Source organism: Ixodes scapularis, unplaced genomic scaffold (assembly GCF_016920785.2).
Source record: "Ixodes scapularis isolate PalLabHiFi unplaced genomic scaffold, ASM1692078v2 PGA_scaffold18__7_contigs__length_3171195, whole genome shotgun sequence".
Lineage (NCBI taxonomy): Eukaryota > Metazoa > Arthropoda > Arachnida > Ixodida > Ixodidae > Ixodes > Ixodes scapularis.
This window is the reverse complement of record NW_024609844.1, coordinates 799576-827104: the sequence shown is the minus strand read 5'-3', so window position 1 is coordinate 827104 and position 27529 is coordinate 799576. Positions and strand designations below refer to the sequence as shown.

General features: G+C 46.7%; 1 protein-coding gene and 1 pseudogene across 1 annotated transcript in view; one reads left to right on the top strand and one right to left on the bottom strand.

The window, feature by feature from the left end:
• LOC120840438 (putative zinc finger protein 702) overlaps positions 1-19387 on the bottom strand; it is a 21432-nt gene extending 2045 nt beyond the window's left edge. The window contains exons 1-3 of the mRNA XM_040210977.2: positions 19256-19387; positions 6155-6274; positions 6-399 (exon numbers count right to left, since the gene is read on the bottom strand). Of these exons, the coding sequence (XP_040066911.2) occupies positions 6-399; positions 6155-6182 (422 nt within the window). The 5' untranslated portion in view covers positions 6183-6274; positions 19256-19387. The remainder of the gene's footprint in view (positions 1-5; positions 400-6154; positions 6275-19255) is intronic.
• Positions 19388-24919: 5532 nt separating this feature from the next.
• Positions 24920-27068, top strand: LOC121835647 (annotated as a pseudogene).
• Positions 27069-27529: the final 461 nt, after the last annotated feature.

Here is a 27529-nt window from a genome sequence, read left to right as displayed (position 1 = left end):
TGCACGTGTTGCACTTGAATGGCTTCTCTCCTGTATGAATTCTTTCGTGATCTGCCAAGGTGCGTTTCAGAGTAAACACCTTGCTGCACGTGTTGCACTTGAACGGCTTCTCTCCGGTGTGAATTCTAACGTTAGCTGTCAAGCAATCCTTACGCGCAAATGTTTTCTCGCAAACACCGCAACTGAAGGGCCTCTCGTTAGTGTGTGTCCTCTCGTGGATGGCGACAGCCGTTGCGGAATTGCTTGAGTGAGGACAGAAGCGGCACGGGTGCTTGTCCAGTTGCCGGTGCATTTGCGGCTTCTGTGGGCCCGACCAGTTGGTGGGGGGAAAGGTGTCGCCCCTGCAGCTGTCACAGTCAAAGGTATCCACTTTGTCGCCATAGTATGCCTCGATCCAGTCTGTTGGGATGACACGACAAAGCAAGAAAGGTCGGAGCTGTTTTTATCGCTTTGAACATGAATTTTGAGTACCTAGATGAACATAGTAATGAATGCCTACGTCATGCCAGTGCTGTCTAAATAAGGTATTTTTTCATTTCAGATGTTAAAAAGGTTCATTCGTAATGCTTGTAAAGGTCTACAGGCGATCATTAAAGACTAATCTGGCAGCTCCATGGTGCAAAAGCTGTGGTGGCTTGTGCGTTCTGCTAACCAAGTACGGAAGGGAACTCAAGCTGGGGGGGGGGGGGGCCGCGGCTTGAGTTCCCTTCTGTACTTGGCGGTAACGTGTTAAAAGTAACGTCGTTACTGTTAACACCTTTCTTTTTTCAGTAACCTTGTAATGTAATCGTTACTTTTCCAAAACACTAACAGGTAACATACTTACGTTACTTATTTCAAGTAACGGATAACGTAGTGACGTTACCCGATACATATTCTTCCGAAAACCTGAAAAAAGCACTTACCGTAATATCCCGAGTTATCGCCCACCCCCCTACCGCCTGAAATTCATTAAAAAAGTGGGGTGGGCCATGTCTCGGTGGGTGAGCACAAACACTTTAAAAAAAGCGGAAAAAACCGCCTATTTTTCTCTGCGTATCTAGCGCTGATGCACAAGAGGTACATCAAACTCAAAACTCGATTTAGTTTCGTTGTTTTATAGAAAAAAATGCTCACGAAAGAATATTTTACTATAGCGAAGTCCGTTGCTTGCATACGCGCTAGAAACACCGCCGATCTGCATATAGCGCGAAGGTTTGTTCCGTGAAAGAATGTCACCACTATGTTCTCCTAGTTAGTAAAAAAAAAAAAGAAAGAGAAGTCTACAAGAAAATAGAAAAACCAACCAGGCGCAAGAAGCGAGCGAGCGGACCAAAGAAGCGACCAAGAGCAATGCTGGGAAAGCGGGAAAGCCGGCGGTCACGTTGGCAAATACTTTGGCGTCGGGCCAAGTCGGGCGCCTTGTCAATTGCAAGCTCTTGCGCAACTTTCTAGTTTGGTGCGTACATACGTGCGTCCGTGCACGGCGAGCTATGAATGCACGGTTGGGACGCTCTGCAAACGTCTGTGTAGGGCGTTCCAGCAAAGCTTTATTTACGCGTTGGCTTTGCCTAAAATATTGCACAACCGCGGTCGCGACGGGCGGGAAGGAGCGGGTTCGCGGTGACCTTCGGCGGAGACAGACTTTGACCTAACACTCCGCGGTTACATGAACAAACTCTTATTTTGTTATCTCCATCGCTTTCTTTTCGCACGGATACACGACCACTTTGGGGTCGCTCACGGAGGAAATGCGTAAACAAAATAAGTGTCTTTCCCTCCTTCGTTTTACTTTGTCACGGACGTCCTCCAACTGTAAGGTCCGCGGCCGCGTCATTCGGGTAGGATGAGTGTTCGCGGATCGCAGAGTCCGCGCTGGGGTATTTGAAGGGGTGGGCGATGACTCGGTGTTTTTTCGGAAATCGATATTGGCCCAAAAATTGGTGTGGGCGATGGCTCGGGGATGGGCGATGACTCGGGATATTACGGTATATTTTTTGCGCCTTTCTATATTTGGTTTTACCTTAGAAGGGTACTACAACGAAATTTCAGCGCTTATTTTATGGTCTATATGTGTTCAAAGGAGCAGTATCACATCAAACACACCGATATCTTGTTAAAAAAATCACGAAAAGGAATTTTAAAACGAATTAAACGATTAGCAAAGAGCGCCTGGTGGCTGTCGCTAACGCCTCGTTTGTAATGCCCATCTAGGACCCTTGAGAGGTAGTGACGGTTATTGTCTCGCCTCCGGACACGACGAGAGAAGAGGGGAAGGAGGAACTCTCCTCTTCCCGAGAATTCCTTTTGTGTGTCCCAGAAGTCGCTATTGTCCCTCTACAAGATTATAAAAGATTAACCCATCACTCAAAATTCTTACAAAAGCAGCTGCTTCGGTGGCTGGGACGACTAGGCCATCCTCTCGACGTCAACCTCGCGGTAGCTTTGCTCATCCCGAGACGACCTACGTCACGATTGCGTCGGATGTCACGTGCTCTAAGCTGGGCCTTCTCCGAGCGCTTGCCAGAATGGGCCATTTATAACAAAACATAGAGCCACCAGGCTCAAAATACAAATGTTCGATTGTCATTTACGGATATTGTGAATCATATTCAACGTATTTTTGAACACGACGAATATATTTCAAATTTTGTTGAAGTATCCCTTTAAAGGGGCCCTGCAACGACCTCTTGACTGGTTTTTAATTTGCACTGAACATGAGCACACTGAACATAGTAACTTCCTTCATGACGTCCCTGGTCCTGGCTTGGGTGGCCGTGAACTAGAGGAGGGGTAGTGAGCTGAACGAGCTCTCACGGCCGCCGCACTCCGTGCCTACGGCTCAATAGGGCGCCACTAAAGCATGTGCTGGATCGGCTGGATGAAGCAGGCGGCGGCATGACACTTCATTGGCCACAAGCGATCGCAAACACAAGGTAAAGGACAGTTCTGTAGCGCCGCCACGTACATGCAGGACCTTTCTACGCTTGCCGCTTCACAGCAGTGCGCCGCACGCGTCGACACCCGATTCCACTGCACCTTCCCAGTATGCGCCGCCTTTTCCACCGTATGGTGGCGGTTATGTCGACAGGTCATTTCTTGTTTCCATACTTTATAAACTGCCTTTGTTTCTCTTCTGATCTAAGATACTGAACAAAAACTACTTTCATAAATAATCGAAACAGTTTGCGCCACTTATATTTTGTATTTCAACAAAAAAAATAATAATAAAGCTTTTAGCGGCTTTCATTAGTCGTAAGGCAGAAGCTGGCCAGGACCTGAAACGTCACGATGTCGTCACATGTTGAGCGTGTTCAGCACCATGGGGCACCCCTGTAGGTGGAGGAGACTTCCACGACGTCCAGTTAAAATAGAACGCACTCATCTTTAGTTACACTTTCCGCGCCCGCTGGGTTGCCCGAACCACAAGAGACGTGAAAACCGCAAAAAAGGCTTAATGAGGAATGCAGGGCCCCTTTAAGTCCATACGCAGCTGACGCTACAAGCTGACGGGACCAATGAGAAAGAGTGAAAAGGGCGCCATCATGGCGCTCGCCGTGTCTCTGGACGTGTTCTATTATCGCTCAACCAATCATAAACAAACAAGACCCAGCGACTTGCGATTTTGCCACTGCTTTACTGGTCCCATTAGCTGCATCTGGAGTTAAGCTGGAACGTAGAATATGATCCAAATCATTAATTATTGTACTCATTCTACATATTTTCAAAATTTTGCTGTCCGTTCCCCAAGCAAAAAGTTCCACTTTAGAAAAACCTCAACACCCGCTCCCGTTATCCCACTGTCAAAAAATGCTCTCACAAAAACAAAAAAAAACAAAAAAAACGTTATTGTCAATTTATAAATAAAAAGTAATGCAAAAGCAATGTGCATTACTTTCTGTGAATAACGGTAACAATAACGCGTTCCTCTATTTTGCAAGTAACAAGTAACGTGTTCCATTACTTTTTTACGGTAACACCTAGAACACTAGAGAGTTGTAAAACATTGTTTTTCTCCTCCCCTACGGTATCCGTAAAGAAAACGCCGCCACTGCGCATGCGCGCCGGCAACATTGTTTACACAGTTCAAGGTCATGCGGCAGATTACGGAGCGCTATGCGGGTGCTTAGCGGGCTGCAGAAACGGCCTACTAAAACTCCCTACTGCATCTGCATAACGCTGGCAGTACGGAGCTCTTGGTGGTAGCGTGTTGACATTCTTAATGTTTACGACTGTATATTAAGTTACACTGGAAGAGTCTTCCTCACAACCACACACTCTAAGAAAAGCCCGTGCATCTACTTTCTCGCACAACACTCGGAGAGCCAATCACCGCAACTTACGGAGGCAGCTTAGCAAATGACGGTGCCGAAACATATGTTTAGACCAAAATACGCAGTCTGAGTTGTGACATTGACCAATGCAAGCGTGACGTTTTGCAATGCTTGATGTCACAACTGTGACAGCATATTTTGGTCTAAACCTGTGTTTCGGCATTGTCATTCGCTGAGTTGCCCCGGTAAGTTGTGGTGATTGGCTCTCCAAGTGGCTGTGCAGGAAAGTAGTCACACTGGCTTCTTTTAGGGTGCAGATTACCGTATTTGCACGAATATAACGCGAGTTTTTTTTCTCGAAATTACGTGCTCCAAAACACACCTCGCGTTACATTCAGAGTCGAGGCACGCGAGTCTAGAGAAAGCCATTCTTCCGGCTCAATGCAAAAGATCCGGTGAGAAAAGAAGGGGGGGGGGGGGGTGTGGAAGGGAATTTATTAGCTATTGGGCTACGTGAAGGGGCGAATAGAAAACATAAAAAAAGCATTTTTATCGCTTTGTGTTTGTACAACGCACGCACGCCGCAGAAACTCAGCGCACGCCCGCCATGCGGGCACTGGCCAATTCGAGCCAAGCCAAGCCAAGTCAAGTCAACACAAGCCATGCCAAGACCACCGACCGCGTTTACGCAATCGTGCAACACGAGGCATTTGTTTATGCACAGGCACCAGAACAAGAAGTGTGATGGTGTATCGGTTCAGCAGTCTTTTTCCTGCCTGCGCATTGTTTAGTTTCTGCTCCAGAGTGGTCTAGTCCTCTAGTGTTTGTGTGTTGGTGCTTCTGCTTTCTGCCTTTTTGGACTGTGGGCTGCTGAGGAGCTCGCACGAAGAAAAAGTAACTACCAGACAAGCTGCGTAGTGGCCAAGCAAATTGTAAACGGAAGGACCTGAGCAGTGAGGATGAGTGCAGTCAAAACATAAACTGATATTTCTTTTATTTCCATTGACTTTTCACTTCCGCTATGCCCCCGAGTGCGAGAAATTGACGCTGCTTCGGTTTGCGTTATAATAGTAATAATATATTTATTTTTTTTGTTTGGGAAGCATCAAAACCTGCCCTCAAGTTATATTCGTGGTCACGTTATATTCGTGCAAATACGGTACTAGATTAAACAATATAGCATTCAAAAGGCTAGTAAAATAATCTGAAACAGCGAAAAACAATGTTTTAAATCGACATTGATATTTGCCAGTCTAAAGCTAAACTTCGGCGACACAAATATTGTTGTGAGAAAAGCTTCAGTCATTTGGAACAGCCAAACATTTTTTGGGCTATTTCACGTGTCAAAAAGAATTCATAGTATTTGTGAGAGCCACTCCGTCAACCGAAACTAAAGGAAAAAAGACAATTTTGTAATATAAATAACCAAGTCAGCACGGTACATTTCTTTGATATCAAATAATATGTAACTATTGAGACTGAGAACTCCAAGTGAATGTTCCTTCAGTAGAGCCCAGTTTGTTTACTTTCACTTCAGTCGCAGTTCTCGTACTTTGGAATATAACCCCTTCATCCCCCCCCCCCCTTCAACCTTTCCTAAGAAAAAGAACTTTGAATTTTGTTGTAGTACAACTTTTCTGTCTGGTGCGGGCTGCTAATTAAAACTTAATGAACTGTCCACGTGAGGGAACCCTTGTGTACCACATCAGATTCCTCACATTTTCAACCTCCTGGGAAGCCTAGCCTAGAAAAAAGTTTCCTATCCGTGTGGGACCGCTCACGAATCCTTGAGAGTGTACCAAGAAAGTATGAAGCTGGATGAGTATTGTCCCGTGTGCGTCTTCTCATACCTGGTATTCTTAGTTCTGTGGGCACCATAAGATTGGGGGCAGAGGTCTCACCGCCGTCTGTCCTCCTTTCCTGGTCCATCTTCCATGGTTGCTTCTGCAATTCGGCTCCTAGGAAGGAGAGCTCCGCCCCCTTGTCCTCGCAGTCCGTTCTCTGCCATTCGTAGTCGAATGCTGCGTGGACAATTTTTGTTAGGCGTGGAGATTAAATTTTGCTTAGTTGCTCTTTTCATATATAGTACACCAACAGAGAAGCCCAACCAGAACAAACTCAAGGAACAAGGAAACAGCGACACATCGTGCAGATAATGTAGAGAAATTCAGGGGTTTACATTCGTATTGCGGTGTAATATTCAAAAGCTAAAATAATCACATCACAAAAAAAACAAGCATCCTAACTAGATATTAAATATCTTGAAAAAGTGAATTTCTCTTTTTATGTTTGAAAACCAAACACAAAAACAATCATTCTCTATTAAGCAGGTGCTTCGAAAGTTTTACTTCACCTTTAGACATGCGGTAAAGGACTACGTCCAGAGACCCACACGAATCGAGGAAGACACAACTGGGTACGATCAAAGAGCGTGGTTTAAGTACAACGCTCCTGCTTCGCAGTGCTGAAAAAAGGCAGGCATGCTTGAAAAGCAAAAACTATACGGTGTATCACTGCCATAGGTTTTGAGAATTACAGATCAACAAAATGGACATGCCGTGTCGGCCACCAAAAATAGGGAAGGTAATGGAAATGTTGCATGTAGTTGGCTGAGGTGTGGCCATTCCCTATTTGATCCGACTGGTCGATCCCATTCATCAGGGGAAAAATGTAGTCCAAAGGTCTGGCACTGCCATAGGTTGACCTGGCTGGTGGCTGGCCCTTTTTCCCAGGCAGCGAAGGGTTGTTCACACTTGCGTTAAGAGGATTTGCGGATAGTTCAGCCTGCAAAGTTTAGAACAATAAGTGTTAATAAACAGTCGCCAACACAAGGTTACTTTACCTGACCTCAAAAATATCATCGCATTCAATGAGCAAAACGAAAACTGAAGGATACCAGTGCTGGGAGTTGGTCTAGTTGGCTATTCATTACTTGATTAATCTGCGCACTAAATGATTGTGAATTACGACGTAGAGACGAGAAAAAGGCAACAAACGGGAAAACACGCATCTGCAGTGCAGTTTCAGTGCAGAAGGGAAATGTGTGCCGCTTCCGTCAGTGCTGCATCCATGTGGCTGATGCTATCATACATAAAATGATATGCAGTGTAGATCCATCAGTCAATCTCGCATTTTGCCAAAAATTCATAAGCGGGGCTCACTGAGGAAGAATTGGTTTTAGCTGAGATACTTGGTTCACGCTGACGAGTTTCCCCGAGATTCTAATGGGTAAAGAGCCCTCTTGATTATACAGAAGTTGACTACAAAACATTATAATTTAGTTATTCTTTTTCCTCCTCTTCTACTACAAGCCACACTTGAGGGAACAATTCTCTTTTCCTCTTTTTTGCTTTCTAACCCACCTTAAATTTTTTTTTTTTTTTTCCTAATTCCCCTTAAAATGTTAACCCCGAAGAAATCTTTTTTCTTTCTCGTGAAGCACGAGAGAAGGTGCACTAACGCAGTCATCCCCTTTTTCCTCGATGGCAAGTGCCTCTAGGATTTCACGTCCCAGTTTTGTTTTGTTTTTTGCCACGATGTTTACGTCGTAGAACAGTGCCGAACATTGACACGCACAACAATGGGTTGGCAAGTGTCCTCCTGCTGACAGGGTTTTCACTGATGCAGCGTGCTCCCTCGTCCGATCGTTAATGCATCGGCCGGTTTGTCCGATGTAACTTCGGCCGCATGTCAGCGGAATGTGGTATACCACCTCCTTTTCACACAGGGCGTATGGAGACTTGTGAACTGTGCCACACCTCTTCTCGTCGTTATTTCGCTCCTGGTTAACCCGGCGACACATGGAATATGCTTTGTTTGGGGCCGAACACACCACCTGAACGCCTTGCCGTCCAGCTACCTTCTTCAACTTGTGGGTCATCCCGTGAACATAGGGTGCTACCACCACCGCATGTCGAGTCTTTTTCTTTTCCTTTGTGCTTTTATCCGTGCACCCTAATCCGTGCTTGATGGTCCTGCACATCTGTTCGCAAATCGCTACCAGGAGCGGTTTTGGGTTAAGGGGAATTAGGAAAAAAAAAAAAATTTAAGGTGGGTTAGAAAGCAAAAAAGAGGAAAAGAGAATTGTTCCCTCAAGTGTAATTTAGTTAATTGATCACAAGTATAAATTGATCACCATTGATCACCAGTGTAAAGTATACCATCCCTTCTACAATTTTTTTTTTTTTTCTCTTCCGACTAAACACAAGCTTAGAGTGGCATTCCCCTCTCCTCCGTCCCCATTAAAGGGAAGCTGGAACAATTCTTCCAAAAAGTTAAATAGAGGTTGATTCTAGCGTAGTTCTATCCCGCAAATCTGAATTTTGCATTTGTTTTCCCCAAAGATATAACTAAACGCGAGGAAACACGAAAAACCTCCCACCAGTCGTTACATCATAGGAGTATCTTTCGGCCTGCAAGCTCGTGTCGATCGTGTGGCAGCGCGTGCAATTGCAATCTCACCACTACCCGGCACTGGCACCAGTCGTGATGTCTTTTACTGACCTTTTCGTAAAAATAACAAAAGTGTGCATGCATAGCTCCGATAGGCGCTGAAGATGCGCGAGAGCGGAGATTTTGAAAACCTTTTTTATGACGGTACACTCCGAGAAGGGGGGGCTTGAGCGGTACTTAAAAAAAATTTTCTGCTGCCTCTGTGCACGAAATTAAAAAATACTTTCGACATTGGGGTTCCTGGAGACCAAATTAAGACGATTTAAGTGTGTTTCCTCAACTACAAAAACGCTTCAGCTTCACTTTAAAGAAGTCTCATTTCCAAGACCGCCATCGCTGAACACTTTTCTAATCCTTCATTAGTTTGTTTGTGGTTTTGTTAACGCATTTTCAACACCTTTCCACCACCTCTGTAACGTCGTCCCGAACCCTGAGGGTATCGTTCAGGCTAAAACATGGCGCTTATTACAGATCTTGTTCAGGCTTTTTCCGCCAGCTCGGCCACAAGATAACGTCCTTTCTTTTCAAAACGAGTTTTAAAGGTCGGTGTTTTGTCCCTGGTGAGAGCGATCACATTCTCAGTCAGTGATTGGATGCGACATCCCAGCGTTTTGGTGTGCGAGAGTTATCGATTAATGATACATCTTTAGTTGATTCATGAGTCTTTTTGGTGAGAACTTCTAACTCACAAACGGTGAGAGGAGTCTTGGGGTAATTGATGCGTTTTTCCCAAGTGTGCTACATACATACGAGAATTTCAGCTATATACTGCAGCAGAGCTTGAGATTTGCATAGAGAGCACTCGCTGTCGATTGCACCGAAAGGGAAGTATAGCAGGCCATTATAGTTTTAGCTCACGTCCCGTATCACTTCATCGTGGCACTCGGCTTTTAGCAAACGGCTGCCTTTATTCCGGTCCGTTAACCAAAGACGTGAAAGTATTTTCTTGTTTTCTTTTTGTCTGCGAATGACGCTTTATAGCAGACAAACTCCGTTGTTCACTTACGTTAGCAGACTAATCATCTGCTGACATTTTCTTGACTCGCTCCGTAAAGTTCCAGTCACACTACTCATGCAAGAAGCAAAAGGCAGTGCACAAACACCGTCCGAGGCACGTTTCTTTCTCGTGCCCTCTCATATTAGGCCTACCAAACTAAATGCAGACGTGTTCGAAGCACACATATGTGTGCGCTTCTAACACGTCTGTAGATAGTTTTGGTAGGCCCAATATGAGAGTACTGTCATAAAGGAACCAATTTTGGCAGTTCAAACACTTGACTGCTTACGACCGGAGTTGCTCGTGAAGCATCTTGTGACTGCTGATAACACTGACAAAAATCTGTAGTTAAATTCTTCTGAACTTCTGTTAAGCGTTTTTTGGAATCGTATTGAAACTTGTTTAAAACTTTGTTGAGGTTTCCCAGAGTTTATTTTGACAACTCACTTACTTCCTGATTAAGACTGGTGAAAATAATCCCTGGAGAAGGAAAAAAGAGGGTCAAAGGACAAACACAAATCTCCAAGCACAACTAGGTGACTGGTGCGCGACCGAAAAAATTCGCCTGGTTCGGGTATCGAACCCGGGACCTCTCCATGTCCAGTGGAGCACTCTACGAAATGAGCTAACCAGGGGTTAGACATCAGTAGAGCAAATGGGTTTTATCAGCTGCCACCAGTCTAACACCAACAGGGGTAAAAGGCTTGCATTTTATGGCAGAATAACGTTAAAAAAGAAGAAGAGACTCGATAATTTCCTAAATATATATTTTGGATTTTGTTAGGAAACAACGTCCCTGTGACATTTGAACGCACTTTACATATACCACAAATCACATTAGAAACAAACACAAACACAAAACCAAGAAGCACTCAACACCAGATACACAGTCTCGTTAACTGCTCCAGAGCCTTATATAGCCTATATATTGAAGCTAATCATTTTGCCGGTGACCACCTCAGCACTTATTAAGGTTCCAAGTGTCCGATATCCTTTTCGGGAGTCTGTCAAGGGGAAAACGGTGTTATGAAGTTTGTGGTCTTTATCTCTTTCTAAAAGGTATTGGTACAACTAATAATAATTTGGCACAGTCGCAAAAACAACATCCTTAAAAATAGCTCGTAGAAGAAATGTTATTGCTTCCCTGCTTAGCACCACTCGGGACGAAGGGAATAAAGGCAGTTGCTCCACTTTAAAATAGTTATATTGGTTTTCTTTACCAGTTTACTACTTTAAAGGGGCACAGAAACGAAAATTGAAATATACAAATTTCGTTCGTAAATGAGTGAAACATGACGGATAGTAATTGTACATGATAATCGCACGTTTGTATTTTGAACGACTGGCTATAATTTTCGTCCCAAACGGAGAACGCGATGCATTATTAAATATCCGGCGCAAAATACATAAATATATATTCACAGCATTTGTGATGTAGAAAGGCTGGAGTGGTTATAAGCATTGCCGTTGGTGGCGTTGTGGTGGCGTCAACGCGTTACATCCGAGCCGTTCGAAGTACCCGTGGGGTGACAAACGTCGTGCGCGTCGTGTGAAAACCACCGTTGTGTTCGTGTGGCCCATTCTCCCGATTAGCCCGTCGCTCAAAACTGAGACAAAAGTTGCTTTCCCTTCCCCGTTCACCCCTGAGCTGACAGTGCCGTAGAAGCTACGGCATCATTGGGCCACCTACACTTTCGCTACATTATCACGCTCCCTCGCGCAGACCCACGCGCAGAGAATACGGCAGGTGATGAAAGGGAGGCGGCTGATTGGTCCGGCAAGCGTATAGCTTCCACCTCAGTGTAAGCTTAGAAGGAAGCAATTTTTGTCAGAGTTTTGAGCGAGTGGCTAGCCTTCCGAGAATGAACCACACGAACACGACGCGCACGACTGATCTCACACGTGAAACGCTCGTCACCCCACGGGTACTTCGAACGGCTCGGTTGTAGCGCATTGATGCCGCCACAATGCCACCAACAGCAAAGGAGGTATGCCGAGGTATATTCAAAATACAGATGTGGGATTATCATTTACGTTCGTTATCCGTCATGCTGGACTCCATTTCAGAACGAAATTTGTATATTTCAATTTTAGTTTCGGTACCCCTTTAATATGGTCATTAAAGTCACTAGTCACTTACAAAGTCCTAATGGCAGGGCATGCCTTTCGAACGCCTGGCCTCCAGCACACGCCCCACGCCTTTCATCGTGCTTTCACTGCATGCGCGCATTCAAGGTGCACGAACGCCAACGCATTGTCAAGGGTAGGATGCTCGCGCTGGAGGCGGCAAAACTGACGTTGCTTCCTGCCGTTGTCACCTTGTCGGAGACTATTTAGAAAGAAACTTTTGACATAGCTAGTCAAGATATACTATGTTCAAATAAAAAGTACAGAGACTGGCTACAGGGAGTGAACGGCACATTTTCAACACGGAGTAAACGTAACTCCAGCCATTCTGATGACACTGTCAATAGGAAGTCAGCAGAAAAAAATCAGCGTAAAGTTAATTAGAAAGCCAACAGCTTTTCGTTTGACTCGGACTAAAGAAAATCACCAGAAAAGTTTCAACACAAAAGGAAAAAACTTTCTGTTTACCGTGACAACAGGAGGTAAAAAAAAAAGGAATCAAAGTCAACAAGAAGTCAACACATTTTCAATAAAATGTCAAAGATCATCTCTGTAAGGGGACCGGCCGCTGTGCTGCCGGTCATAAGTGGTCGCCAGTGTTTTCAGCATCTGCGGCTGTAAGCATGGCAGGAAGAAATGTGTATAACTGCCTTTACTTGAGCAAACAATAAACCAAACTTGCTATAATAGAAAGTTGGGCTAGTTGGTCATAATTCATATTGAAAAACAGTGCGAATAACACACGGACAAAAAGAAGAGAACACACAAGACGAGGCTAATCCACATTGAAAAACAGCGCGAATAACACACGGACAAAGAGAAGAGAACACACAGGATGAGGCAGTGCCTCGTCCTGTGTGTTCTCTTTGTCTGTGTGTTATTCGCGCTGTTTTTCAATATGGATTATGACCAACTAGCCCAACTTTCTAATGTCTATGTGTTATTCGCGCTGTTTTTCAATACGGAATGAAACAAACAAACATATGGCACATGTTTCAGTGTTTTAGATATAAGACTCCACCTCCAGACATTTTGACATAATAAAACAAAAGTAAGAGACACTATTCAGTTGGTCCGCGTTAAGATATACCTAGTAGGATTATACAGTTTCCATAAATAAATGTATGAAAGCCTCCAATAGGCTCAGAAAGAGGGGGAAGGGGCGGTTGGCGGCAAAGTAGTGTAAGGCAGACAATGAAAAGTTTGCGCGCAGCTGGCTCAACTGTAGTCATCTCATTTGGTCTGGCTTTGTGGCATTTGTGTGAAGGCCTTGCACCGCTGAAAGGGGACTAGGCGGATGACAGGCCACCTTTGCAAAGCAGCGAAGTGTCGTTCACATCTGCGTCAAAATTCCTGCCTAGTTTGTTCTGCAAGGTTTAGAAAGACGACGGTTAATAAACAGTAAAGAACAGAAAGAGGCAATACTTATTTGTACCTTTCACTACGCATGTTAAGCAATACTGAAATTGGGTGCCAAATTATAAAAAATAAATAAAAAAGAAACAGGTATGTCAAGTGATGCATGAAAAAGTAAATTTAAGCTTTAAATTTGAATGAGATGACTATGCACCGATCACCCCAACCAGGTCATGTTCAGAGCCAACCTAGCGAATCTGTACATAAGATATATCGTCCACTTCAACCCATGCTATATTATGCTGTGATCGCAATCCTGTTCAGGTGAATTTGACATGCCTTATTCCAAAAACGGGATGAGTATTAAATCTTGGTTAGGAACTGAGGTGCATAAAGATGAGACGAATTATAGCTGCATTTGCGTCGTCGGGTGTCAGTCATCCCAGCGTTTTCTTTTTCTTGGAAGTAGTTGAGATTTCGATGTCTGCAGTGTGAACCTTCTTTTCTTCATCATTCTGCACTGCCTTGGCCGACTGTTAAAGAGGCACATCATGTATGAGATTAATAAATTGTGGTGCTTTCTAGCTAGAGGAATAATCTTAGGTGTCTACTTCTGCCGGTTGATAGCTCCAGTCCTCGACAATGTGACAACTACACTGTTAGCAAAAATAACACACCCAGACGTGTAAATCGTTCTCCCATAGTGGACACGTCAAAACGTGTCCGTTTTACACGCAGCCATCTGTGTTATTCGTCTACACAAGAGGTGCCATGTAAACTTAACACGCTACACTGTGTCTGCCTTCCGCGAAACACGTTTCGAGCGTGTTCCTTATGAAACATGGTGGCCAGCAGCCGAGAACATGCGAGAGACGAGCCCAGCGAGCCGCACGCCTTCCAGCCGAATTGAAAGCACACAGGACGCATTTGTTCTCGTTCAATGTCTTTTACACACAGTAAACAGTCTTTAAGCGGCGGACATAGCTACGTGCAAAGGTACGTACGTGCGTCGTTGGCGGTCAGGGGCGTCGGTAGCTAGCTACGACGGAACTGCTAGACAGGAAAACTAATGCTGAACTTACATGGATAAATAACTCGTGCAAACTATTTGGAGTCGGGCGGTAACTTGCACCACGTAGTGAGCTTTACAGCAGCCTATAAAAAACACAAAGCGCGTCTGTTTGTACGCTGCGAACAATCACAACCCTAGATACATTGCATCGCAGACAGCACGAGCACCACATATTACACAGCACTGACACGGATATATACACAAACACTATAAACGACACTGCGCCAGACACTTCCTACTCGATATTCATTTCTCCCCGCGACGTATATAAGCTTGACATGTGCGGGGGAGCTCTTTGGTCGTTGACTGTTACAGATTTGCAGAAGACACAAAACATGGCACAATTAACAGCCGTATGTAAGAACTGTTTACATTTAAAAAGTATGGAGGCAAAATCTATAACGTTAGTTTGTTGCAAAAAATAACGACGTATTAACGATAAATCTTAAACCGGCCACGAAAAAGTTCAAAGTTTCGTTATTTTCATGCTCGACCAGTGTTATGAGCGGTCCGACTAGCTTGAATCAGACAAACAAATTATTGAGATTTTATCATTATGTATTCAATAATCAATGGAAATTATTCTTGCACAATGCATTTTTTTATATATTCTTGTGAAGGACATCAGCCCAACACTTCACTTCCGTTAGTTGCAGTATGCGTACGGGAGCAGACGCCTTCACTTTTGGGGCGTTTTGATGCAGTTTGTTGTCGTATGTCGTGTCGGTGTCGAGTGGAGCGGCGGGGCTTGGGAGTTTAGGACCAGTGTTATTCGTGATCACTAATGAGGCTCTGATGCATTTTTTAAATATTTTTTATACCGCCATTACCCCGAACTTTGAAAATTCACGAGCCCGTAGCACTGCATTATGCTGAAGCGCGAGCTCCTCCTCTGATGACGTCGTTTTTCTGGTAGCACTCGTGGATACTGCAAGCATTTAAACAGTGTGCACCTTCTCACCTACATCCGCGGCGACGTACTCGACCTGTTGAAACTTGTTGCTTCCGTCATTTTGGTGTACGCAAGGCAGTTATCTTGCTGCTCTGGTTTCGGTTGTAAAAGCAAGGCAAAACGCTCATAGTTTTTGCCCTCAGTACACGTTGGACATCTTCAACACTTTGACAACAAAATCTTGCATATTCTCCATACCTCGCAAAAGCATTTACCCAGTCACCTTGCGAAAATCGCGAAGCACTTAGTCCGCACCGTCCTGACTTCCAGTCTTACCAGTCTTTTACCTGTTTTAGAGCAGTTTGTACCTGCTAGTAGGCATGCCTACTGAAACTGAAACAAGGGGCAGTGTCAGAGAGAAAAGGGACAAAGTTGGGAAAGCTTGCTCACTCTCCCCAATTTCTCAAATCTCAAGTGACTGTACCATAATAAATGCACCGTCTCTTCCCAAAATAAAAAAAAGCACTATGTTCACTACGTAAAAAATGGTCTTAGTTCATGCATCTGTGGGCAAGTAGAAAATCTTGCCCTAATTTATTCACACCGCATGATGAGCGCAACAAGCTCACATGAGATTTACAGGAAAATATCGGTGGCGATTTACGTTTCCCTGAAATTCTGTATAACCGGTCGTTTGCAGGACCAAATCATCTACTCGAGTGGTGTGCGTTGCTGTGCAAACGCAGTCCAACAACACGAAGCATAAAAACGGCAGATTTAGGACAACAATCCGAAGTCCATTGTTCAATTAAAACGACTTAATTTTGTTGAAAACGCCCGCAGCTTTTTACTCACAGTATGCGTTAGGAATCTCCCCCATTTTGAAACAGAACAAAGCAAGATTTACTTTTAAAAGCGCTCACTGTGTCCTCCCAGACCAGCTGGACCAGATCAGCTGATGACGACAGGACTGAACCCGTTGAACCTCAACCCCACAACAAACAATTTGAGCTGCGTGTTAGTGTAGGTTTCTACCTCCAAGCACCGCATCACACACCACGATCGTTTCGGCTCTTTGTCACATCGCCGTGTTGCACCAAACAGAAGGAGATCGCCGAAGTCAACGCAACGCTGTCGTGAACCTTGGCTTGTGGTTGCGCACTCGTGGACCCTGTGACTCCCTCCGATTTCAAAGCACACACGACAATTACGAATGATGCTTTCCGTCTTCCGGGAACATCACAGGGGCACTTCTCCGGTCACGTCTTCGCTATGTGCTCACAAACTGCGAAGCTCTTAACTTCCTCGCGTCCCGTCAAACCAAAACACTGGCGGCGCCATGCGTTGTTGCCAGATTTTCCCCGGCCAAACAAAAGCAACGAAAGCAAACCGGCTCTAGCTTCCAATGCACATCAGCGTTGTGCCGTGACCAGATTTTCTCTGTCAGCTCTAACTTAAAGGGGCACGGATACATCAAAATCATATTTTATTTTATTATCCGAAACGATTGAAAATGATGCCAAGACATTACCCTCAAAATTCAAAACTTGGGAATTCAGTATTTCTGAATTAAAAAAAAAACAATTTCCAAATGCCGAATTTGAAGTTCCCGCGCGATCCGCGCCAGTGTAGTGAGTCAAATTTTGCGGTCTCCTGCGACTCGACTTTCTTTTGGAGCTCCGCTCCACGCTATGAAGCAAAGCGCCGTTGCTACTGCGACCTGAAGCGGGGAGGAGATGAGCAGGCCGGAGAGATAGAAGGGTGCCGGCGCAGGAAAAAACCGGTTTCTTCCCTGACTCGCCGATAATCCTCTGCTCGAGCGCCGCCAAGTTTTTCGAGGGAGGATACAAATCCAGGATGCGACATCACGCCGAAATCTGATTTTTGGTATTTCAAAAAGAAAGGCCATAGTGCGTTCGCGATTGCATTACAAAACATGTTTTACGATTGCCGTTATTAAATGTTATAGAAATGTCGCCTACAAAGCTTCCAAATTTCCTGATTTTTGATATCACCGATCAAAAGAAGCATGGAGGTGAGCGCGGGAGATATAAACAACAAAAATAAAAAGGCGCGCGCGCGCACGAGAAAATTTTTTTTTCGCGATGCGCTTTTTTTTTGCATGTCTATTACTACAACTTGCATCGTTTTAGACAATAAAAAAGAATACGACCTTTGGGGTGTCAGTGCCCCTTTAAAGATGACCTACAGATGCAGCAACACTGGTATAAAGTTTTAATATGGCAGCCATTACGGAGCGCCGTAAATTGTGAGGAGGGTGCATGGCAAACGGCGGCACCTTCCCCCCCCTCCTGGTGTTGCAAGGCCGTTTCGCTTGCAGTTGAAGGGTTAAAGCCAAAACGAAACCAACTGCAATGTCACGTGTTCAGATCGAGGACACGCTTTTTATATCCATTTTAACCGTTTAGAACGAGTAATTAGACCCATAACTTTATTCGTGGTGCGTAAGAAACTATTATCAGAACCCCTAAAATAAATACAAACATGGGCGACATGAGGGAAGCAGCAGTGCCATCGACCATAATCAATGGCAGCGAGGCGAGAAGCTCAGTGAGCGCGAGCTTTGCCCCACGACATGGCATAATTGCTTTTGGTGCATGTCTGTCTCCGAGACATGCTTCTTTCCGCGGCATTTGTCTCCACGGTCATTTCTAGCTGTACCCCTAAGCATTCCGGTGCTTCGATAGCCGGCAATGCTGCGGTCGTCGCTGGGGTGATGCATGTTTTCCAGGTGGACTACACGGTTAGGCTTGTATGACCGAACCAAAACACGTCTTTTACAACCTCGCATGATTTTTGAACGAATTGTCCATTACTCAAAGTGTAAATTTATGGTAATTTGTGGAAACAGTGTGCTTTTCACCCCAACTGCTCACCATATACACGGGACTTGCTAACAGTGTAGGCTGAAAAGGCAGCAGTGGCTCCACAGTAGAATGCCTAAATATTGCTGGGTGGCCCTCACAGAGTGGTGATAACTCTTCCGTCCGCTTACGGAGTCTTCACCTTGTCTTAAATTTTTTATGAGCGCATTACGCTGTTATTGTCATTGAACATTACCACTTGAGAAAAGGCACCGGGCAACCTCAAGAACACGCAGCGTTACAAATTCCATCAAGTATGAGTTTGCTTTCGCCGTCTGTCAGAAGGGAGGAGGCATACTGGTGGCCGCAGTAGGGAAAAGGGGGCACTTGCCCTCCCAAAGGATTTCGCCACTCTTGCAAGGCGAAGCCAGCAAGCAACATTGAGGCACTCTACTCCAGAGCCATCGACAACAATTGCTTTACAGCGGTAACTTTACAGGCGACACCTTGCTGAGATTTCGGAAGGGGGATCGGTGGCGGAGTGGTCTAATGGGTCTCAGTCCGCAGCGTAGAGAGAAGGCTTGCGTTGCAGAATCTTATGGGTTTGTATCCGTTTCAATCTGGACGAGTTTCGTACCGGCACGCGCTCGTGTAATCGCTACTGCGCAATTCACGTTAAAAAACCCAGGTTAGCAGTTGTACTGCCCTGGCTAAATTTCGCATCTTCAGCGAAGAGACAAGTCCCTCGTTACGGCGTACTAGTATCAAGGCTACATAAGTATGCCAGCAAAACAATTTTAAATTTCTACTTCGTCCGTTATCGCCGCCGCTACAAAAAAAAAAAAAAAGAACAAAAAACAGTTTTTGCCACTATTAGCGCGAGTCCAGGGTATTCGGGTTTTCTCGTCTGCCATGCTGCACGAACATGGTTTAACCCCGGCATCGCGCTAGTAACCACACGACGAAACAAGTCTTCCAAGTCGTCTGCTTGACAGACTTGTTTTCATACACATGGGATGGTCCAGGTATTGGTAACCGACGACTTTAGCGGCGTCTCTATTCGGGAGGCGCCAAGCCTACTCCCACACCCCGCAGCTTTCTCTCCGAGAACACCGCTATGGGCGGGTCCGAAAGTCAGCCGCACAAAGGATCGCTTCTCTAAAAAGAAGCAACACGTACCACAATAGGACTGGGTCCAACAGTGTTTATTATAAAAAAAAGAAACTAAAAAAAACCACTGTCCCAAACCCCAGCGCCGAAAAGGTTAAATGAAAGGCTCACCCTGTCTACACCGTTCCGACAGCGTAGTCCAGAGTAGAGCGCTGCACGGGCCGAAATTTCCAGGCCCGGCCCGACGCAGCACGGTAGAGGCCCGGCCCGGGCCCGGCGCGGCCCGGAAGAGACACTGCCCGAGCCTGACAAAATTTTTTTTAAATGTAAGCCTGAGCCTAGCTTGGGCCAGACAGGTTACATACATGAGCCGAAAACACTTTGCAGGTTTTAACCTAAAAACTTTCTAAGCATAAAGCGAGCATATTTGATTTAAATTTATTTTAAACTTTAACCGAGTTTTTTTTTGTTTTTTTTTTCGACTTGATAAATATCCTGACTTCGACAATGTATTTTCGAGAATATGGGCGAAATATGCACATCGTAAGTGATTCTGACAAAAAAAAAAAAGTGAGCAATATTTTTTACTGTATGCATTTCTTGATCTTGAAGAGATATCGAACTTTTCGTTGTTCAATTCGTTTCATAGAGAACTTTCCTCTCCACATGTATTTTTATGAAGAAACAATCGCAATCACGCTTGTGTATCTTCAAAAGGTGGTACAGTATAGACCACTTACAACGTAACCGCTTATAGTGCAGGACCGGGTATAATGCGGCTTTTTTAAACCACCGGTTCACCTCCGATAAAACTCCCAAGTAATTACATACCGCTTAAAATGCAGGCGCGCGAAGGGAAATACCGGTTATAGTGCGGTCTTCGGAACAGCCCGGCGACCGCGCCAACTGACCGACGCAGAAAGCACGCTTCCCTGTGCGACACTAGATAACGACGCGAACCGCAAGCGGCACTCACGGGGCAAGGAGGTTGCTCGAAGAAGCGGGGAGAAGCGAAGAGAGAGGCTTCAGTTGCCATAGCGACAGAGGGACGCACGCACATGTCGTTCACGTGCGTGCGTCCCCCCGCTGCGTTGGTTGGAAACAACCGCAACGACAGACCAATCGCAGGTCGAGGAGAAGTGTTCGCACGCATTGCATGCCGGTCGCAGGCCGGCCGGCCGGCTGCTTCTATCCGCAAACATGGCGTCGGTTTTGATCGTCGACGTAGAAGGCGTGGTAGAAGCACATCGTTCCGCGTAAAAGCGCTATCCTTGACTGTGAATTTACGTTGTGTGTCGCTATGATAACCCAGCACGTACTAGAAGGGAAGATCCACCTACTCATGCGGCGATGTTGTGGCGGCACTCTCATGACGGCAGAAACGTCCGTGTTTGTTTACTTCGACTACAGTGGTGCTTTCTAAGCATTTGTGTTTTCGAACATCGCCCGGATTTCTTATTTGGAGCATTTCATGCCTGTGCTCAAGTTGAAGGTATTATTGGCGCGTACCGTATAAAGGATGCGAATTTTCACGCGTTTTCATCGCCAGAGAAAAGTGGTTAGGGTTAGCAATCCTGAACGCTCGCAACGTCCATTCGCAACCCACGACGCCATTAAAAGGCTGCGCCAGGCAAAAGTCGTTCATTTCTTTCAAAATGTGTGACACACTTGAGAGAGAAGTGTACTAGTCTGGTGAAATAAAGACTTTCCTCAAACTAAGCTTTATTTTTCATCTAACATAAAATAAATTCTTTTACAAAGGTAATTTGTCTGATGGCATGTATTTTGGCCTGAAAAATTAATGTTTTGGTTATAGCGCGGTACCGCTTATAGTGCGGATTTTCGCGACTCCCGCGACATACGTTATATGCGGTCTACACTCTATAGGCATAGAATTCTTTAGGGTAGTTAGCTTATCTTAGGTGGCATGCCCCCTCCACAAATTCCAAAATCACTCTTTTTTTTTTATTTTTTTATTTTGAAAGTCAGTGGAAAACACATTCATGTGTACCCTGCGACTGAAGTGCCCTCGTTTTCTTGACTGGACAGGCCCACTACCCTGTATGAATCATATACGTTTCCTTCTATCCACACAAAAAGCTTTCCAAGTGCAAGACGTCTTTTATTTTTCTAACAATGTCGTAGTGAATTTGCATTTTGCTTATTTGTTTTCATTGAACCTAAAAGATCAATGAGCACTTTTTTTATTAACAAAATAGAATTTGCGGCACATAACTGACCCAGTCACGGTCCGGGCCGGCTCGGCCCGGGTCGGCCCAAAAATTTTTTTGTTCAATCCCGAGCCCGGCCTGGGCTCTGGCATTCGGGCTGGCCCGGGCCCGTGCAGAGCTTTTGTCCATCGCGAGCCAAGGAAGTCCTTCTCCAGACATCTGATCTCCATCGCTTCCGAAAGAGGCGACTGCGTTCCCGAAGTCGGGAACACGCATCGACCTCCTCCTCCCGCGGGTGTTATCCTCACCCTAAATAACTAGGTTCCTGGATGAGCGGGGGGATGGAAAATGGTCCCCCCTGCAGAAAGTGAAGAAGAGAGCCCCCCAAGCCAGGCGGCACTCCTACGCTTCACAAACAGGTTGGAGCTCACGGCAGCCGAGTTGAGCGTTCCGAACCACGGCCGTTATACCGGGCATCGGGGAAGGGCCACCAATGGTCCCCACATCGCCCCCTCCTTAAAATATTTGGTCGGCCTACCGGACATACAAAAAAAAATCCACCGACACTCATAAAAAAAAAAAAAAAAAAAAAAAAGGAACAGCAGGCTTACGTGAGCCCGAAGGGGCTCGAAGTCGTCGTCCCTGCCCAGCGGTCTACAGGCCACAGCAGATCAAGGTCAATAGTCCATGTCCATGTCGATCAGGTCCCGGAGTCTATTGGGTCCGACCGGGTCTTCGGTGGGCAACGTTGGCGGTCTCGGTGGCAAGTTGCCGGGGCCGAAGCAGCCACCCCTTGAAGTCCGACTGCTGCAAGGGCGGCGGCAGCAAACACAGGGCCTGGGCCAGCAGAGTGCCGAAGCACCGGATGGCGTCTCGATGTTCCGCCGAGTCGTCCACGCGCCGGGGCCTGCTGACGTCACCGTTCTTGCCATTGGCCCGGCTCCGGTGGAACAGAGACCGGTCGTGCCCATCGCCGTGGAGCCGCAGTCCGCCACAGATGCAGCAAAAGACATCCCTGGCCGAGATAAGGCAAGGTTGGGCAGAAATACTCAAAAATGTATTTGGAAATACAAATACAAGGATACATGAGAATAGTAGCTAAAATACTGATACCAAAATATATCTGTAAAATCGTATTGCGATACATGTCAGAAATACACATAAAAATATGCAAAAAGAGGCCGCATCTCCACGTGGTGAATGATGTTGATTGGGGCGAAGCTCTGGTGGTGCTGATGATACTGGTTTTATTTTACGCATCTCGACCGCTTAAGTCAGCGGTCCATGTCAGAATAATAATAATAATTGGGGTTGTGGAGATATTTATACAGCGTGTAGTTGGTCAGCCATTTAAAGTTACGACGAGTCACACGCTGTAGATGAGCAATTTAGCCAGTGCAGTACGACCGCTAGCCTGGGGTCTTTAATGTGCACCATGCAGTAGTGATACACGACCGCACGCCAGTACGATGCTCATCCAGATCGAAATGGGCAGGGGTGGGGCTCGATCCCAGGATCCCTGGGTTCTGCAGCGCGAGCTTTCGCCATGTCAGAAAGAGAATGTGTAATATGGATCGTGGTTATATACGCAGTTGAGCATTTGACTGCAGCGCCCTCTCGTCTATAAACGTTGAGCCAATGCATGCAAAGTTTAACGCGATTATACACACATTTGACCGCAGCGCCCTCTCCTCTATAGACGTTGAGCGGCTACATGCAACGTTGGAGTGTAGCGTAGTGGTTCAATAAAGGAAAAAAAAAAAAAGAGTGTAGCGTAGTGGTTAAGATGTCTGCCTCGTAAACAAGCAATCCCGAGTTTTTTTTTTTTTTTTTGTTTTTTCTAAGTGGGTTGATTTTGGAGGCAGTGCAATCGATGTGAGCACGGACGCCAAACAGATGGACAAGGCTAAACCCTAAGGAGCGTCGCCCCTAAAACTTTTTAGAAATACAAATACTGAAATACTGGTCCTGCAATACATTTTTCAAATTTGTTTGAGACGCCAACTGAGATGAAGTTTGAAGCGGAAGTTTTTGATCCCGAAATTACTTGCCCGGAAACTTTGCACTTCGCCTTGAAGGTAGTGATTCCAGACGAAGAGGAGTCTTCAGTGGGCTCAAGAAACGTTCCATCAAGGATTGACCGCGGTCCCTTCCCTGACATTATGTCTGTCGGACGAGTTATGCGAAAAGACTTCAACCTCTAAATAAATTCCATGTTACCTTAAATACCATCAAAACGTCACCACGCTCCTATCCAATAAGGCTGCTCCTGTCAACAGTGATCGCATGACGTCACGGTGGAATGAGCTGATATTCTTATATCTGTAGGTGGGGTCTTCAACATGAAACTTTGCCCACGCTGCTGCATGAAAGGACGATACACACTTTCCTTGTAGGTTACCTCGTTGAAGATCATGCAGGCAGTTGCACTTGGAATTTTCGAGAATAGTGGACCACCTGAAGCATCCTGGAACAAAAGTCTTATCTTCTGTTAGGGTTGAAAAAACGACACGGTGGCATCGCTGTTGTGGCAATCCTTTCTGCCGACCTGCCAACACATGGATAGTGTGAGGGCCCAGGAAGAAGGAACAAGTTTAAAGTTAAATATAACTGTTTTTTTTACGAAAAAGGAAGGTCTGTCTGAGTCAGTAGGATGGGCAAAAGCAACTAGGAACATTGGCTTGGAGGATACTGAGGCGAAGAGGCGATGTCAGCCAGCAGAGGCGAGGGCGAGAGCGGAGCTAGTTTGTGAGGTGAGGGGTAAGGTTACAGCTGCGGCGAAGAAGTCGGCTGCCGGGGCTGTCGAGCAAAGTTGACTTGGCTGGTGTTTACATTTGGGCAACGGGTAGAACTGAGGACGAGGAGAAGAGATGGTCGGTTTGAGCGGCGAAGGCTCGTTGGCTGTAGAGGACTCGGGTCGCGGGGAGCAATTTGGAAGGAAAGAACGGAGCGGGGGCGGCAGAGGGGATGGAAGAAAAACAGATAGCTATGGTCAAAGGGGAACTCCACCGATTTTTGATAGACTTCGATTTGACTGGAAATTTGCAGACCGCATCAATAACCCTTTCTTAAAGGAGCTGTGCAACAATTTCAGGGCTCTGCTTAAATTATTATAGAAGTTGATGCCTGACACTTCTGAAGTGAACTACAGAAAACGGATTTTGCCTAGATACCCTAGTTTTCATTTTAAAAAATGAAAAAGATCCTGGCTTTTGCCACCTCTCAACTCGTATGTCGTCTTCCGGGTCGCGCAGTGACGTTGATGGGGTAGGCGCAGGGTTCCGGAAAAGTTCTTTCTTCAGAGCCATCAGTGAGCAGCAAGAACTCATCCGCTCACGACCGCGTGACCACGTGCTGGTAGGCGCCGTGCGAATATTATGGTGAAAGGAGGAAAGTCTCATACGGGTCCGGTCATACCCGTCCGGCCCTGTCCCCCTCCCCCTTTGGCTTCTGGCGGCTGTTCGCGGTAGCAGAGAGAGCTGACGGTTTTGTGGACCTAGGATAGATGGCGCCACTAAAACTCCGTATAATAAAAGTGTTGTCGATGATACCAGGTTTTTGACACATTTATATATATGTTGGAACAAGATTTATAGAAAAGTTACCTTTTATCGAGCAGGTATTCGCACAACTTGCTATCTTTCATTTTATTTTAACTGCCAAAATGGCGGACGCACGCACATTTTTGCGGCTCCGGATATTCATGGTTTTCGCCACAATCCTGAAGTTCCGAATCGACAATTGTACAAGCGTCGGGGCTCGTGATGGCTCCAAGTACTCTGCCAGCCATCCTCAAGGCGGCCTATCCCACAGTTGGACCCGTGCTCCCTTGTCCCTTTCAAGCTGGGCTGCCGTCAGGTTTATGCCGGCTAGGCCTAGCGGGCCCGACCGCTTCAATCGGGCTGCTCAGGAACGCCACCGGTGCTTCGCCGGTGACTTCACAAGTCATGCACGTCGGCATCACCTCGTCTGGTGCATTCTGCTCGCCGGTGACGTTGCGTCCAATCCCGGTCCCCGGCATTCTGTCTGTCCCTGCTGCACCAAGCGAGTGCGGGATAACCAGGCCGCGCTCTGCTGCCACTCCTGCACAGGCTGGTTTCATCGCGGCTGCATCCACCTGTCATTAGCCCATTATCGTCAGTTGGGTTCTTTAAGCGACCCGTGGTTCTGCTTGGTCTGTTCGCTACCCCAGTTTTCTGATGACTTCTTTGAAGTTCCTCTGCCTTTACCTGCGACTTTGCCCAAAGTCGCCGGCCCCCCCGTCACCCGCGGCGACGGCGGTGTTTGCCGGCCTCCTCGAAAGGACAGTGGACGTGCGCCGAGAGCAAAAGGTGTGAACAAGGCACTCACCCTGTGGTACACCAACTGTTGCAGCCTCAAGAACAAAATGCAAGATTTTCATGCCACCGCAAGTTCACTGCCTGACAATGCGATTCTTCTGCTTACGGAAACCTGGCTTGACTCCAGCGTCCACGACGGTGAGCTTCTAGGCACACCGCATAGCATTTTTCGGAGGGACAGGGAGTGCAGGGGGGGGAGGGGTACTGGTCGCCACTCCGTCCGGCCTCACAGTTGATAGAAGGTACGACCTCGAACACCCCGACCTGGAGGCGATCTTCCTCGAGCTTCACTTGCCTCATGGCACTGTTCTACTCGGGTGTGTGTATTGCCCGCCTTCGACGCGGAACTCTGCCTACCAATTACTCGACGCTTCGGTAACTCGTGCCCTGCTGAAACCCTATCGGGACATCCTGCTTATCGGAGATTTCAACTCTCACATCGACTGGTGGAACAGTGACGAACCGGTTCCTGGTGATGCCTTCGACGACCTGCTCCTAGACGCAACGTCATCAGCTGGACTCTTCCAGGTCTGCCGCAGCCCCACCTACCTGCCACGGAACAGCTTCCTGGACTTGGTGTTCACCCCCGATCTCACGAAGATCCTTTCCTGCGACGTCTATCCTGGACTTAGTGGAAGTGATCACATGGCTGTGGAGGTATCGTTTGCCACCTCTCTGCCCCGGAAGGGCCACTTTGCCTGCACCATATGGAGGTTCCTCGAGACGGATCACGCTCACCTTGCAAGCCTGGCCCACTTTGCGCCTTGGGGTATGACAACTATGGGCAGCGACTATCTCTCAAACTTCGATCTGTGGTGTGACTTTGCCTGTGCCATTCAGCATGATGCTGTCCCCCACTCACTTCGGTCAACCCGGCGGAAGAGGGCTCCTTGGATAACACCTGACATTATCAAAGCCGCCAGTCACAAAAGGGCGCTTTTCAAAAAGGCGGCACGGTTGCAATGTGCAGAAACGCTAAAGGCAGCGAAAGATCTTCAGCGAGCACTGAAGTCCTCTATTCACACTGCTCACTCCAATTACGCCCGCAACATTGCTTTTAAGGCCAAAGAGGACCCATAGCAGTTCTGGTCTTATATGACCAGGCTGCAGACCAGCAGCAGCAAGCCATGCTTCTTGACCGATAATGGGAGCGTAGCGTCCTCCCGTGACGTTGCATAACTGTTCGCTCGGCACTTCTCTAGTGTTTTCAATGCTGCTTCATCTCCACCCTGCATCGACTCTCTGGTACAAGACATTGAGGAGAGCACAGCGTGCCCCAACATGCCTATGCCTGACATCACCCTGACACTTGACCACCTCAATGATGCCTTGGGTCAGATTAAGCCCTCTCTCTCGCCGGGCCCCGACAACCTGCCGCCTGCTTTTCTCAAGATGCTCTGCCCGCAGGCGTCTCCATCTCTTATCAATATCTTTCAGTCCTTACTGGACAATGCTGTGGTCACAGATTCATGAAAGAGGGCCCTGGTGACGCCCATCCACAAGGGCGAAGGCAAGCCGGCGAATAATGTTTCTTCCTATCGACCGGTCTCCGTGACATCAATCCTCTGCGGGACCTTCGAGAGACTAGTCAATCGGAGTCTTTTGGACTACCTGATCGACAGCAAAACCCTCTCCATGTCATAGCATGGATTCAGGCCAGGTAGGAGCTGCGACACTGCCCTGGCCACCATCACACACTACATCAGTGATGGCTTGGACGCCCGCACTCCTACTGACCTGATCCAGCTTGATTACAGCGACGCCTTCGACGCGCTTGATCACCACCTTCTCATCAAGAAGCTTGCCGGGGTTGGCGTGCGTGGCTCCATGCTTCGCTGGGTCGCACATTTTTTCATCGGGCGCTCACATAGAGTTGTGTTCCACGGATCGACATCCAACGACTATCGAGTACCCTCAAAAGTGCCTCAGGGCTC